General features: G+C 35.9%; 1 protein-coding gene and 1 long non-coding RNA gene across 2 annotated transcripts; both read right to left on the bottom strand.

The window, feature by feature from the left end:
- Window positions 1–505: 505 nt before the first annotated feature.
- On the bottom strand, window positions 506–3354 carry LOC105829611 (transposon Tf2-1 polyprotein). Its single transcript, XM_036290885.1, is given in 5 exon segments — window positions 506–685; window positions 687–1431; window positions 1846–2184; window positions 2230–2371; window positions 3289–3354. Coding segments are annotated over 5 exon segments (1452 nt in total). The 3' UTR covers window positions 506–525.
- Window positions 3355–3488: 134 nt separating this feature from the next.
- On the bottom strand, window positions 3489–7512 carry LOC118647076. The gene is made up of 3 exons (XR_004964384.1): window positions 7127–7512; window positions 3938–4305; window positions 3489–3812 (listed from the first exon to the last, which is right to left on the bottom strand). It is a non-coding gene; the product is annotated as an uncharacterized LOC118647076 (long non-coding RNA).
- Window positions 7513–13942: the final 6430 nt, after the last annotated feature.

Consider the following 13942-nt stretch of genomic DNA (forward strand, 5'->3'; position numbering starts at 1 on the left):
TTATTGCTTACATTTTACGCTGTATCTTTAACACGTTAGTCGGAGTTTACAAGTCGAGTTTATTGTAAGTCGATCCTGGTCGATCCCCACTTGCATAGTCGTAAACAAAGAACAGCCTTGCAAAAAGTGGGAGAAGTAAGGGTTCCGAGAGAGCAGATGCTGTGCTATTCATATTTTACCGTTAAATAAAAATAAAAAAATGTTAATTTTCATTAAAAAAATAACGAATAAATATTTAATAATTAATTAGCATTTCAATTTGATAAATGTTAAGATATAGGATTAAAAAAAAAACTCCATTGACTTATTAAAAAAAAATTGAGGACAGAGCGAGAATCGAACCAGCGACTCCACGCTTACGAAACTAGAGCTCTGTGCGCTCGGCTACGAGCGGCTCTGACAATAGGTCAAAATTTTCTGTACTTAAAGATATCGGAAATCTTCAAAATCGATTTTCTCGAATATTTTTGAGAAGCGCATCGTACTGCTTTAGGAAATTGAAGTCCGGGTACTGATCTTCAAATCCTATAAGTATGAAAAGAATCGATGACCCATGACCCGTAAGGTCCTCTTGTTAGATGCATTTATTGAGACGCCTGCGGTTAATAATCTTTGGAATACTATGCGCAGGTGTTCCACATGTTGCTCCGGAGATTCGGATGCCCCCAGGATATCGTCAATATAGCACATAATCGAGATCCTGGAAAATAGAATTCATAAAACGCTGAAACGTTTGCGCGGCATTTTTTAAACCAAACGGCATGGCCAAAAATTCGAAAAGGCCAAAAGAAGTGATGACTGCAGTTTTAGGTACATCTTCTTCGGCTACTGGTATGTGATAATTTGCCTTTTCTAGATCGATGGATGAAAAGATTCGCTTTCCGTATAGTCCGTGTGAAAAATCGTGTATATGTGGTAACGGGTAACGGTCTGGTACCGTTACGGCGTTCAATTTTCTAAAATCTCCACATGGTCTCCAAACACCTGGCATCTTTTTGGGCACTAAGTGTAGTGGGGAGGCCCATGGGCTATTAGATGGTCTGCATATTCCTTTCTCTATCAAATATGAAAATTAAGTTTTTGCAATCCGTAATTTCTCCGGTGGCAAACGACGAAATGCCTGTGCGACTGGAGGTCCTTTAGTCTGGATATGATGGTACACGCCATGTTGCCTTAGCGCATGGGGCTGTGAAGGTTTTGTCAGATTCTTAAATTCAGTCAATAATTTATAATAAGGTGCACCAGGCTTTACTACTGCATGTACTGACACGTGTGTTTTTGAGATTAGTTGTCTTCTTCTTTCTATCCCAGTCTGATTGTCCTGTAAACATCTTCTCCGCAAATCTACCGACAAATTAAAATTGTATAAAAAAATCTGCGCCAATGATGGGAGTTGAGACGTCGGCGACGCAAAATATCCAGCTAAATGGTCTTCTTAGTCCCAAATCTAAAGTACACAATCTTTCTCCATAGGTTTTGATTGGTGTATCATTTGCTGTAAATAACTGTATCGGTGACTGTTTTATTATTTTATCAGATTTTTTAGGGATTAGAGAAACATCGGCTCCGGTATCAATTAGAAATCGCAGTCCGCTTTTGTTATCAGTGACGTGGAGCCTGCGTTGTTTACTACCATCGACGAAAGCTCCTACTGCCGATGGCTGGTTTGGTTTCCCTGGGGTACTAAAGGATATTCGGATTTGCATGGCTGAAGGCACTTCCAGGCTTTATCATTGAACTTCCTGTGATAATAACAAATTTCAGATTGTTCGTCAATGATAAATTTGCTTCTGCTGCAAGATCTCAGCCGCCTGCTTCTTGATCTGGACCGCCCTCTGCTCCTACCAATAGCTGCAACTGCTTTTGTTAATTGCTCGACTTGACTTTTCAATGTTTGCAAATCATCGCTCTGTGATTCCTTAACCAACGTAATTGTATTGTTACCTGAGCCTCGTTCATGTGCCTTATCTGCGCATGCAGCTAGTTTGTCTAGACTCACATCATCCAGGACGGATAATACCTCATGTATCCGTGTAGGAAGCCGTTGTAACCATAACGTGCAAAGCATATTGTCCGTGACATTCGCCCCGGCTAAGGTCCGCATTTTCCTTAGTAGTACTGACGGTGTTTTGTCGCCCAATTCCATTCCGTCCAATAATGTTCGCAATTGCTTTTCCAGAGAATCTGAGAACCTTTCAATTAGCACGCTTTTAATTTTATCATATTTACCTGTGCTCGGCGGTTGCTCAAGGACGTCTGCGACAGCAAGCATCGTATGTTCGTCCAAATGTCGCACAACAGCGCTGTATTTTATGTCGTCAGAACGTACACGATAAGCTGTAAATTCGCTTTCCAAGGATGCAAACCAAAGCTTTGGACGATTGCGCCAGAAAGTGGTTAGTTTCACATTTCGGAATTCGTTCCCTTACGGAAAAAACACTTTAATTTTGAGAGTTTACACTCAAAATTGAGTGTTAATACTAGATTTTGGGAGTTTACTCCCAAATTTAGGTGTATACGCTCAAATCTTAAGTATTTAAACTAAAGATTGAGTGTTAATACTCGAACATTGAGTGTGTATACCCAATGATTGAGTGTTTATACCTAAGTTTGGATTTAAATATTGAATATTTGAAACTATACTCTCAACATTTGAATATGTCACTCAATAAATGAGTGTATACTTTCAACATAAAGTGTGAACACTGAAACGTTGGGGATGTACACTCAACATCTATCGGTTGAAGGTATACACTTAATATTGAATGTGCACTCTCAAACATTGGATTAGAAAATGTTAAATAAAAACAAAAGCAAGAAAAGCAAGTTCAACCGAGATTAAAATTAATCTGCATTGGTAGAAACGGACATAAAACGAATATCTAAAATAAACATTCAACTATAGAGTGTTCAGTTGGCTTTGAGTATTAATTTGAGTATTACTTTCAACTTGGATGTTTGCCATCTAATTGAGTGTTAATTTCAGTGTTATTCTTAAATTTAGGATTAATATTAAAATTAACACTCAATTAGATGGCGAACATTTAAGTTGAGAATATATAATAACACACTAATTAAAAGTAAATTAAAGAGCGAACACTTAAGTTGAGTGTTTACACTGAATTGAGTGTTTACCCCTTGTCCCAAATTATACTCAACTTGAGTATTTTTTTAAGTGTTATTTTTAGTGTTTTTTCTGTAAGGGTTGGCCTGGATTTTCGTATAACAAACTGCATATTCTGCTGACATCGTGCTCGGTGGTGGTGCATCACCAGGTTATTGGCTTACTTCGTCATTCGTCGCGTCGGTTACAGTGCCCGGTGGGGCTTTCATCGGCGAGTGGTCGACCGGCATGATTGTTCCTCGAAACTTCTCGAACGTCGGTGTCACCAATTTATTTAATATGTGGCGGATAGCCACGCGTGCTCGAACGTTTCTCTCCCCAATCCTGCGACTGACCACTCTTGGGTTGGAAATGAAATAAAGTATTTGTTTACGACAAAAATATATCTGTATATTTTCTTAACAATTTCTACAAAGCCAAGGAACTTATAAAACACGTGTCATATCTGTAGTAAGTAAGATCTGGCTCTGTAAGTAGTGCCAACTTATTAAAAATGGAACCTTTCTCTTCCTTCTCATTGGCCGTTCACGCTAACCAATCCCTAAGGAGAATTGGTGTCACGCATGCGCCTAGGTGCTGGGACGCCAAAGAGTGCTCTATTTGCGCTGCCCCCTTGAGCCAAACTTTATTTTGCTTGCGGTGAGACTTATTTCCGAACAATCAGTATCCTTATCATTTTTTTTAAAGACTGTAAAGAAATGAATACGATTTGGGAGAGATTTAGATTAATACTTCTATTTATAAAAGTGTGAGAGATATCCTGCAAATTGCAGAATGTAGACAAGAATAATAAGTAATGTCGTAAATTTTTACCTGAGATAATAGGTCCATCATTGTCAAAGGTATTCACAAAACCTTGAACATTGGGTCAAATCAATGTAATGACTCTTTCCAGAGTTGGATCTTCTTTAAATTTCTTTGGTGCTACGTCTCCTAGATTAAGAATTGGTGATTAGAAGAAGTTTAATCATGCTGAAATGCATTTAGAATTTGTGATTTTAATATGCAACCTACCTGTGGCAAAAATGTTTTTATTCTGTTGCGTCCTAACAAATTTAGCTTTTTTTTTTTAGTTATTTTCCCACAGATTTTTAAGCACCTGCGATTCCCTGTTTATGAACGTAGAACTTGCCTTGAATTCTGAAGTAATTTTCATCCACTCTTCGTTTTTGGCACGAGTGCTGAGAGCATCAGTCTTTTTACATTCTACAATACTGTAGTGCTTAAAAACGAGTGAGTCCCAGATGCGCACAGTGTGTGTGTGTGTGTGTGTGTGTGTGTGTGTGTGCGTGCAAAGCATTCACTGCATCACATGGGTTTGCGACTTTCCGTGTATGCATTTGGTCTGTGCGCATGTGCAGTGTGCGCATTTGGTCTGTGTCCGTTTCGCTCTGTGCGCATTTGGTCTGTGTCCGTTTGTTACTGTGTCCGTTTGGTCTGTGTCCGTTTGTTACTGTGTCCGTTTCACTCAGCTTGCTGTGTCCGTTTATTACTGTGTCCGTTTGGTCTGTGTCCGTTTATTACTGTGTCCGTTTCACTCAGCCTGCTGTGTCCGTTTATTACTGTGCGCATCTGGGACGCTCCCTTAAAAACTATGTCAATTAAATTTTTTTTTTCGCAGGTTGAAATGTTGGATCTCTTTTACGCTTGACACTAGAAATTGAACTAGACATTTTTTTCCGGTAAAGGTATTCACTTTCACTATCTCACAAAATGCAGGCAAATATTAGGTTATGTCTATATATTTGCGACGTTGCCGGTGTTCGTTTAACTTTAAACTTCGATTAACTAAACTAGAGTTAATTGCGTTACTGTAAAACCGGTGAAACTCGAACGATCATAAACGAGATTAAAATCTTTGTTTATAATGTAAAACAAAGTTTTATTAATCCCCAGATAGCCAAGCGAGATTGAGCAAATTAATGCACTGCATGTATGTTGTGAACTTGCCTACAATTTGCTGTCATTGTAATTTAACGTGGAACAAAGTTAACATCAGGAGGGCAAATAACCTTCATGAGTTTATGAAATTGTAAGTGCATGCATTGAGGAATAATAAACTTATCACATTGACAGCAATTGTGCATGCATGTTGACAACTTGCCATCAGTTTGTTGAATTCTAACGAAGAATTTTATATAATATCAGAACAACAGACAGTTTGAGGAAACACCTTGACTTTAGTTTGATGAAATTAATAGGGAATAAGTGACAGCAAAATGACAACACGTTGCCTTCATTTGGCTATCTGGGTCGCTGATTACAAGATATTTGGTGAAATTGGCCCTTAAACGATTAAAACTTTATCTGAATATGGATACTTTCCTATATGATCTTATCTAATTATCTTATTGAATAGAAAAATTACGATTTAAAGTCTATACAAATTAATCTGAAATTGTCCCTATACGTTTCTATCAAATATATGTTATGGAAAAATAATCGTTTTCTATCGTTGTCTTTATAATCTATCTATATATATAAGTACCGGGAGTCTGTATGTCCGGATGTTCCCGAACTCCTTCGTCATTTGTGGCCCGATTCCAATGCAAAAGGTCTCATTTTGTTCCAAATTGTGTGAGGATTGCTCTTATGGGTTTGGTTTTTCGATATACAGGGTTTTTAAAAAATTTTTTTAATAAAAACCGGATGTCTGTTTGTCTTTTATTTTTTTAATTTTTGCGCACTCTATCGTCATTTGTGGCCCGATTCTAATGCAAAAGGTCTCATTTTATTCTAAATTTTACGAGGATTACTAATATGGGTTTGGATTTTCAATATACAGGGTCTTTCATTTGTTTGTATGACCGCGAACTACTTCGTCATTTGTGACATCAACCACTAGCAAATGGTCTCACTTAATTCCAAATTATTTGAGGATGCTTGCCCTGGGATTGGATTTTTAGCATATACAGGGTGTTTCATTTAAGGACTAACATTTCTTAAAATTACGCCCAACATTTATGGAACAACCTATATATGGAAATGAATAAATAATCAATGTAAAATGTTGTTATTTACATATACAGAGTTTTTCAAAAATTTATATATATATATAAGTACGGCTGTGTGTATGTCTGTATGTCCGCAATAATTTTCGTTCAATCCGCATGCAAATGGTCTCATTTTGTTAAATTACTTTCGAATTAAAATTAGGGATTTGTCTTTAACATATGCAGGATATTTTCAAAATCTATATACAGTGCCTACCAAAAGTTCCGGGCCACATAAATAATTTTTGAATGGTTTGTAATATAGAATTGAAATTTATAGGGATACACAAATAATTGGATCACAAAGTCAATTATTTAACCACAAAAACACCTATTTCTACACTCCCGCTGGACCGGGGGAAGGGGGAACAAAAACATCTTAAATGGCACGTGGGGTTAAGTATGGGCTCATTTGAAAAGGCTTTCCGAGACGAAAACAACGCGAGATCGCTAAGGTGTTCATGATTCTTTTACGCCGTGTTATGATCATTTGAACATTTCTATTGAGATTTTGCGATAGCGAGAGCCCACGACGACAATAGAAAGAAGATAAGGCATGGGGTCCTTATCTCTGCTAACGCAAAAAAACAAATACAAATACACACACATACGCACGCACGCACGCACGCACGCACGCACGCACGCACGCACGCACGCACGCACGCAAGCACGCACGCACGCACGCACGCACGCACGCATTATTCTGCGATGCGGAATAGTATTGTGTGCAATCGGGTCTGTGTGCAAACGGATCGGTGCGCAATCGGGTCGGTGTGCAATCGGATCGGTACGCAATCGGGTCCGTGTGCAATCGGATTCGTGTACAAACGGGTCGTGTGCAATCGGGTCGGTGTGCAATCGGATCCGTGTGCAATTGGGTCTGTGTCCAATCGAGTTTGTGTCCAATCGAGTCCGTGTCCAATCGAGTCTGTGTCCAATCAAGAAATACTACTGTGTCCAATCTCATGTGCGCAATCGGGCCTCACTCAAATAACTTACTTTATGTTACCTTTTTTCTTATTATTTCTTAACTACTTCTAATTCTCCTTCTCTCTCTTTTCTTACTTGTCCACTCATTTTTATGTTTCTATCTTTCTACTTTAGGTTCAATTAAAGTTCTTCTCTTTCTTTCAATATAATAACTAAAAATAAACACAAGTATTAATACAAAGTTGTAACTTATCTCAGAATATTTATTTTCATTAAAAAGAATGAAAATTTTGTGTTCTGATTGTACAACGCATAATGTTATACTAATTTTCAAATTAGTCATAGCTGTTTTTTCCTCCACGATGTAATAAGCATATTATAAAAATAAATTAAAATATAATCAGAAAAAAAAAACGAAACCAATGTAACTTTGTTTTGTCATTTTAATTCAATCTCACAAGGGGACCTTACGGGTCATGGATCATCGATTTTTTTCATATTTATAGGATTTGAAGATCAGTATCCGGACTTCAATTTCCTAAAGCAGTACGATGCGCTTCTCAAAAATACTCGAGAAAATTGATTTTAAAGATTTCCGATATTTTTAAGTACAGAAAATTTTGACCTATTGTCAGAGCCGCTTATAGCCGAGCGCACAGAGCTTTAGTTTCGTAAGCGCGGAGTCGCTGGTTCAATTCTCGCTCTGGCCCCAATTTTTTTTTAATAAGTCAATGGAGTTTTTTATTAATCCTATATCGTAACATTTATCAAATTGAAATGCTAATTAATTATTAAATATTTATTCGTTATTTTTTAAATAAAAATTAACATTTTTTTATTTTTATTTAACGGTAAAATACGAATAGCACAGCATCTGCTCTCTCGGAACCCTTACTTCTCCCACTTTTTGCAAGGCTGTTCTTTGTTCACGATTAGATGCGAGAGAATGGGGATCGACCAGGATCGACTTACAATAAACTCGACTTGTAAACTTCGACTAACGTGTTAAAGATACAGCGTAAAATGTAAGCGATAAAATAACTGAATATTATTTATTCATATTATTTTTGCATTTAACAATAAGACCTTTTCCATTTTTGTACCAAATTTTAATTTATTATAAATATTCGCATTTTTAAGTAAGTGGTAATTAAAAATAAAAAGATATTAATTTTTATTTAAAAAATAACAAATAAATATTTAATAATTAATTAGCATTTTAATTTGATAAATGTTAAGATACAGGATTTAAAAAAAATTCCATTGACTTATTAAAAAAAAATTGGGGATAGAGCGAGAATCGAACCAGCGACTCCGCGCTTACGAAATTAGAGCTCTGTGCACTCGGCTACGAGCGGCTCTGACGATAGGTCAAAATTTTTTGTACTTACCCAGTGAACACAGTAATATAGCAGCAGTGTAACAGCAATGTAACCGAATATAACAGGTTACGTTACTCTAAAATTACACGTAACTTACATGTAAGTTACAATTTTCGACTCAGCAATATAACATGTTATAATTACATGTTATCTAACCGTTACACAACAGTTACAAAGAAAAATAAAATAAAAATTTCATTTTTTTGAAATTATTTTTATCAACAGCACATACTACATTTAGAATAAATTTTTATTAATTAATTAAATTTAAATTATGTTATTTTTTATTTTATTCTTACTTGCCGCTGCTAGGTTTGAACCCGGGACCTTAGGATTACGAACCTTGTACTCTACCTGCTACGCCAATTTGACTCATCGATATGGGTACTTGTTATTGTCTACATATACCTATATGTACTCTGACGCGACTATATTATTTTTTATAAAAGCAATTAAATTTTGCAAAACATATTAAAAATAAATAGCATTAATTTATTTACTTATTAATTTCATTGTTAAATTTATCTTTTTCCATAACCTTAATAATTTGATGGAAATTGCGATTTATTTAGCACCAATCTTTGAAGCGTTTAAATGATTAATTAGATGGTTAACTATATAGATCATAATTCTAAGAAAAATTGAATAGTATACATTTATTATTCTGTTTTTGTTCAGCACATGATAAATTTAGATTTTGTACATTTTTTGTGCGCAATAATTGTAGACAAACCGTTATTTTTGAAAACATCTTTATAATAATTTTTTTTATTATGAAATAGATCTGTCATTCAGGATGTTATAATGTTGTCTGATTTCTAAGTCAACTACGACGCATCGTTCCGTAATAACATTGATACGAACGTGTTATGTTACGATTATACAATTTTTGTTGAATAACTGTAACGCCAAAACGATGTATAACAGCTAGATTACTTGCGTATAACAAATTTTACGTAACAGGTTATTTCCATGTCATATAGCACCTACATATCACAAGAATAACAATGTTAAATTACATGTAACTTCCATGTTATATTGCCGCTATAAAATGTGTTCACTGGGTAAAGATATCGGAAATCTTCAAAATCGATTTTCTCGAGTATTTTTGAGAAGCGCATCGTACTGCTTTAGGAAATTGAAGTCCGGGTACTGATCTTCAAATCCTATAAGTATGAAAAGAATCGATGACCCATGACCCGTAAAGTCCCCTTGTCAGTTTTGACCTTTAATTTGACATGATGTGGACTTCAAAATTGTCTTATGAACCTTTATGTTTATTATAAAAAGAAAAAAGATACCTGTCACTACAAAATGAGTGAAATCATAACAAAATTACCTTTTTAAAAAAAGGTATAAAGAAACGCCAAGTATACACGCGCAAGAAACGCCCTAAAAAATTCTGGATAAAATTCCGAATAGGCCTGATTTTTTTTTCAACTACGTATTCTTACGTATTTTGGCGTGCTGATTACGAAAATGATGTGAAAATTGGCGCAAATTTAATTTTCATGGCGGAAACCATGAAAAAACCATAAAAATCACGATTTTTTTGATTTATCTTCGTAAATAATGGGAATTTCGAAAAATACTTCAAACAAAAGTTGCAGTGCGCACAGACCAAATGCGCACGCACTGACCATGGGTTGCAACTTCTCAGGCCCACCCTTACCAACAAGGTGGGTGCAAAAGGAGGGGGCAAAGCCTCCTCTTGTACCCCCCCCCGTGTGTGTGTGTGTGTGTGTGTGTGCATGCGTGCGCGCGCGCGCAAAGCATTCTCTGCACCACATGGGTTTGCGACTGTGTCTGTTTCGCACTGTGCGCATTTGGTCCGTGCGCATTTGTTATGGCTCCAACAGACCAGCGCGATTTCCGTCGCGCGCGACGCGCGATATCCAATGGGTGTACACAGATGAGTGGAAAAGTGGTCGCTCGTTGGACATCGCGCGTCGCGCGCGACAAAATCGCGCTGGTCTGCCAGAGCCTTTACTGTGTCCGTTTGGTCTGTGCACATTTGGTCTGTGTCCGTTTCGCATTGTGTCCGTTTGTTACTGTGGGAACACGCACACAAGTTAAGAGTCGTGTATGCGGACTCCCTCCCCTCTTCACTATCGAAACCATTTCAGTGTTGACGGCCCAAAACTTACACCGCAGCTAAGGTATAGGTGTATTATTATGCTTCGCATAAAAAATATAAAACCCAATGATACAGAAAACACGTGGACGGGGGAGGGACTTTGTCGCTTCCCCAAACTCCCTTCCGATGTTAACTAATAAAATTAATTAATGAAACTCGAATTGTGTTAGATGAGTTATATGAAGTTTTGAACATTTAATGTCGTTTTCCTCAAAAACTATTGTCTTTATGACAAAAATTAATACGATATAAAATATGTATTTCCCAGCAAAAAACGGTAATGAATTCGACATCAATTCGACGTCGACCCGACATCGAAATCATCATTTCGATGTCGAATCGATGTCGATCCGATGTACTATTTCTCACTGGGTTCGTTGAGATCTACAACTTTTGTTTATAAAGTATAATTTTTCGAAATTTCCATTATTTACGGAGATAAATGGAAAAAACCTTGATTTTTATGGTTTTTTCATGGTTTCCGCCATGAAAATCAAACTTGCACCAATTTTCACTATTATTTTCATAATCAGCACGCCAATATACGTAAGAATTCATAGTTGAAAAAAATGGGGGGCCCGATTCGAAACTTCAGTCAAAATTCTTATACAAAATAATTTTAATTTGGCACTACTGTATGAAATTTTAATAAAATAATCTTTTCCCCAAAAGGAACAAAAATGTATTTTTTCTACATAAAGAAAATGCGCAAACTATAAAAATGAATGTTCATATAAACATCTACTTTTACAAATAATTATTTATACAAATATTGCAAATAAATATTTTACTACAAAAATTTGGCGCCGCTAAATCGAATAATTTGCCAGTTCTTCCTTTTTCTTTTAGGTGTGCATCTGAATGTGTGCGTGCGTGTTGTGTAATATACAACTTCGTTTATTAAAAAACTATTTTTAATATCTTGGTTTCTTATGCGTGCGTACGTTCAAATCTTTCTTTTTCTCTCATGCGTGTATAATGTTACACGTATATGATTTCATTACGATTCTGATTGTAGAAAAATTGTAATTTTAGTAATTATTTGTAATTAAGTAATTATTATTTTAGTACATAAGTTAGATTGTAAGAAAGTGATTTTGTATTAAATCAAATTATTCGGTTTAGCGGCGCCAAGTTTTTGTAGTAATTATAACTTAAGCGCATAATTAATAAAGGCTTCAAGGAGCCTTGATGGACGACTTAACCAACGTTTCGTGGATCATTACTAGAGAATTCGTGGAGCCTTGATAGACGATTAATGAACGTTACGTTATGGATCAACAGCAGAGGATTCATAATAGGAAAGGATGGATGAGATCTATTGTAAATAATAATAAAAGTTGCAAAAAAAATTTTTATATTTATAAAAGCATTATATTTATAAAAGCATCACCAAATACAGGACAAAAATATAGGAACTCCTTTACACTATAGTATAGAAGAGTTCCTATATACAAATGGACGGGGCGCCACCTCATTATGCGGCAATAGTGAGAGTTTATCTAGATCGAGAATACAATGGCAGATGGATTGGGCGACGAGGGGCCATCGCATCAAGATTACTAAACCGTACAGGTTGTCTCATGGAAGACCTTTTAGACGCGGGGTCTCGCGGCAAGAGGGGATATTGTGACGTCATTGGAGTTTAGTTGTCTCACACTTAGAAAGTGTAAGTCTCTCTCTCTCTGTTCAAATGATTCCAGGTGTAGCTGATACAAGTGCAGCTACACAAGTGTAGCTGAGCAGAGAGGAAAACGCGCTGGTAAAACAGAGAGGAATAGCAATGAGTATGACAAAGATAAATAACACCACCACTGACGTCACGACCAATCAGCGTTAAGTATCCGGATGAGACAACCTGTACAGTTTAATAATCTTGCCATCGCATAGCCTCCACGATCACCTAATCTGACTTCACTTGATTTTTATTTATGGGGGTATATTAAAAATGTGGTTTATGAGCATGCACCTACAACTAGAGAAGATATGATAGCGAGAATAAGAGTAGCTTGCGCAAATATACCGCGAGCTATCTTACTCAAAATGGTCAGGCACTTCGAAAATAGGTTAGAATTATGTATTCAAGCCAATGGAGGTAATTTTGAACAGTTCCTTCGATAAAGATCTTGCCTTGACCGGCTGGATCATACTCGGATCTTACCTTTACTGGTTGAATCATGTCCAGATCTTGTCTTGACTGGCTGGATCATGTTCCGGTCTTGCCTTGACCGGTTAGATCAAGTCCAAATCTTGCTTTGACTAGTTGAATCATGTAAGATAAGATTATCGGAAAGTGAATACTCTTTACGAGATATTTTGAATTTTTTCAAACTGCAACTTTGGAGCTTTATAACTCGAAAAGTACTCAATAAAGAAACATTTAATTATAGTGTTTTGGAAAGCTCTCGAGGTCAGCTACAAGAATATGTAATAAAAAATATGGAATGCCATTAAAAAAAATTGAGATAACCTTCATGTGACCTTCAAATAATTCTTCAAAGTCAAACCAATGGTGCCATCTTATCGCCCCCTCGAAACCAAACAACTTTTGTTTGAAACATTTTTCTCTTCCGGGCTTGGTTTTCAAGATATTCGACTGGATGGATTAAAATGGATTGCAATTTAGAAGAATGTTTTCGGTTAGAATGCTACTCAATATTTTAAATGATGAAAAAGAGGAAGTAGCAATGAAAAAAACAACTGCTCTAATAAAAACATTAAGAGACTCTTGATCCATTTAATTTAACAGAGTATCAATTTGTAAAAGTTTTCCGCTTATTCAAAGAAGCAATACATTATTTGTGTTGTGTCCTTCAACCTTCTTTACAACGTTATCGTACAAATGGATTAAGTGTACAAACACAGCTAGGTAATTATGTTTATATTTTAGATAATATTGAAGGAGACGCCTCACCTCACCAATTTAGTTAACACTTCACAATATTGTTTTTGTTCGTAGAACACGAATCTGTAAGTAAAAATCGTCGCTCTGGTTCGTGAGATATTAATTGTTGAAATTAACCATTCAAGGTTAGGAAACCTGTCATACCGACGAAATGTAATGACTTGCCCAGTGAACATCATTCATTACAGCAATATAATATGGAAGTAACAAGTAATATAACACTTGTTATTCGTATGTTATATAATTACAACATAACGTGCGTATAATAAATGCAATATTAAACTGTTATTACACTCAACATTACTGCAATATAACATTATTTCAATGCTATATAACAATTTTAAATAAACATTATGAAAATGTTACGAAACATGTAATAACTTTAAAAATATTAATCAAAATACATTGCATATTGATACATATTATAGTAAAAAAATTATTCAATAAATTTGTAATATTGATTTGACTATA

Source organism: Monomorium pharaonis, chromosome 8 (genome assembly GCF_013373865.1).
Source record: "Monomorium pharaonis isolate MP-MQ-018 chromosome 8, ASM1337386v2, whole genome shotgun sequence".
In the NCBI taxonomy this organism is placed as follows: Eukaryota; Metazoa; Arthropoda; class Insecta; order Hymenoptera; family Formicidae; genus Monomorium; species Monomorium pharaonis.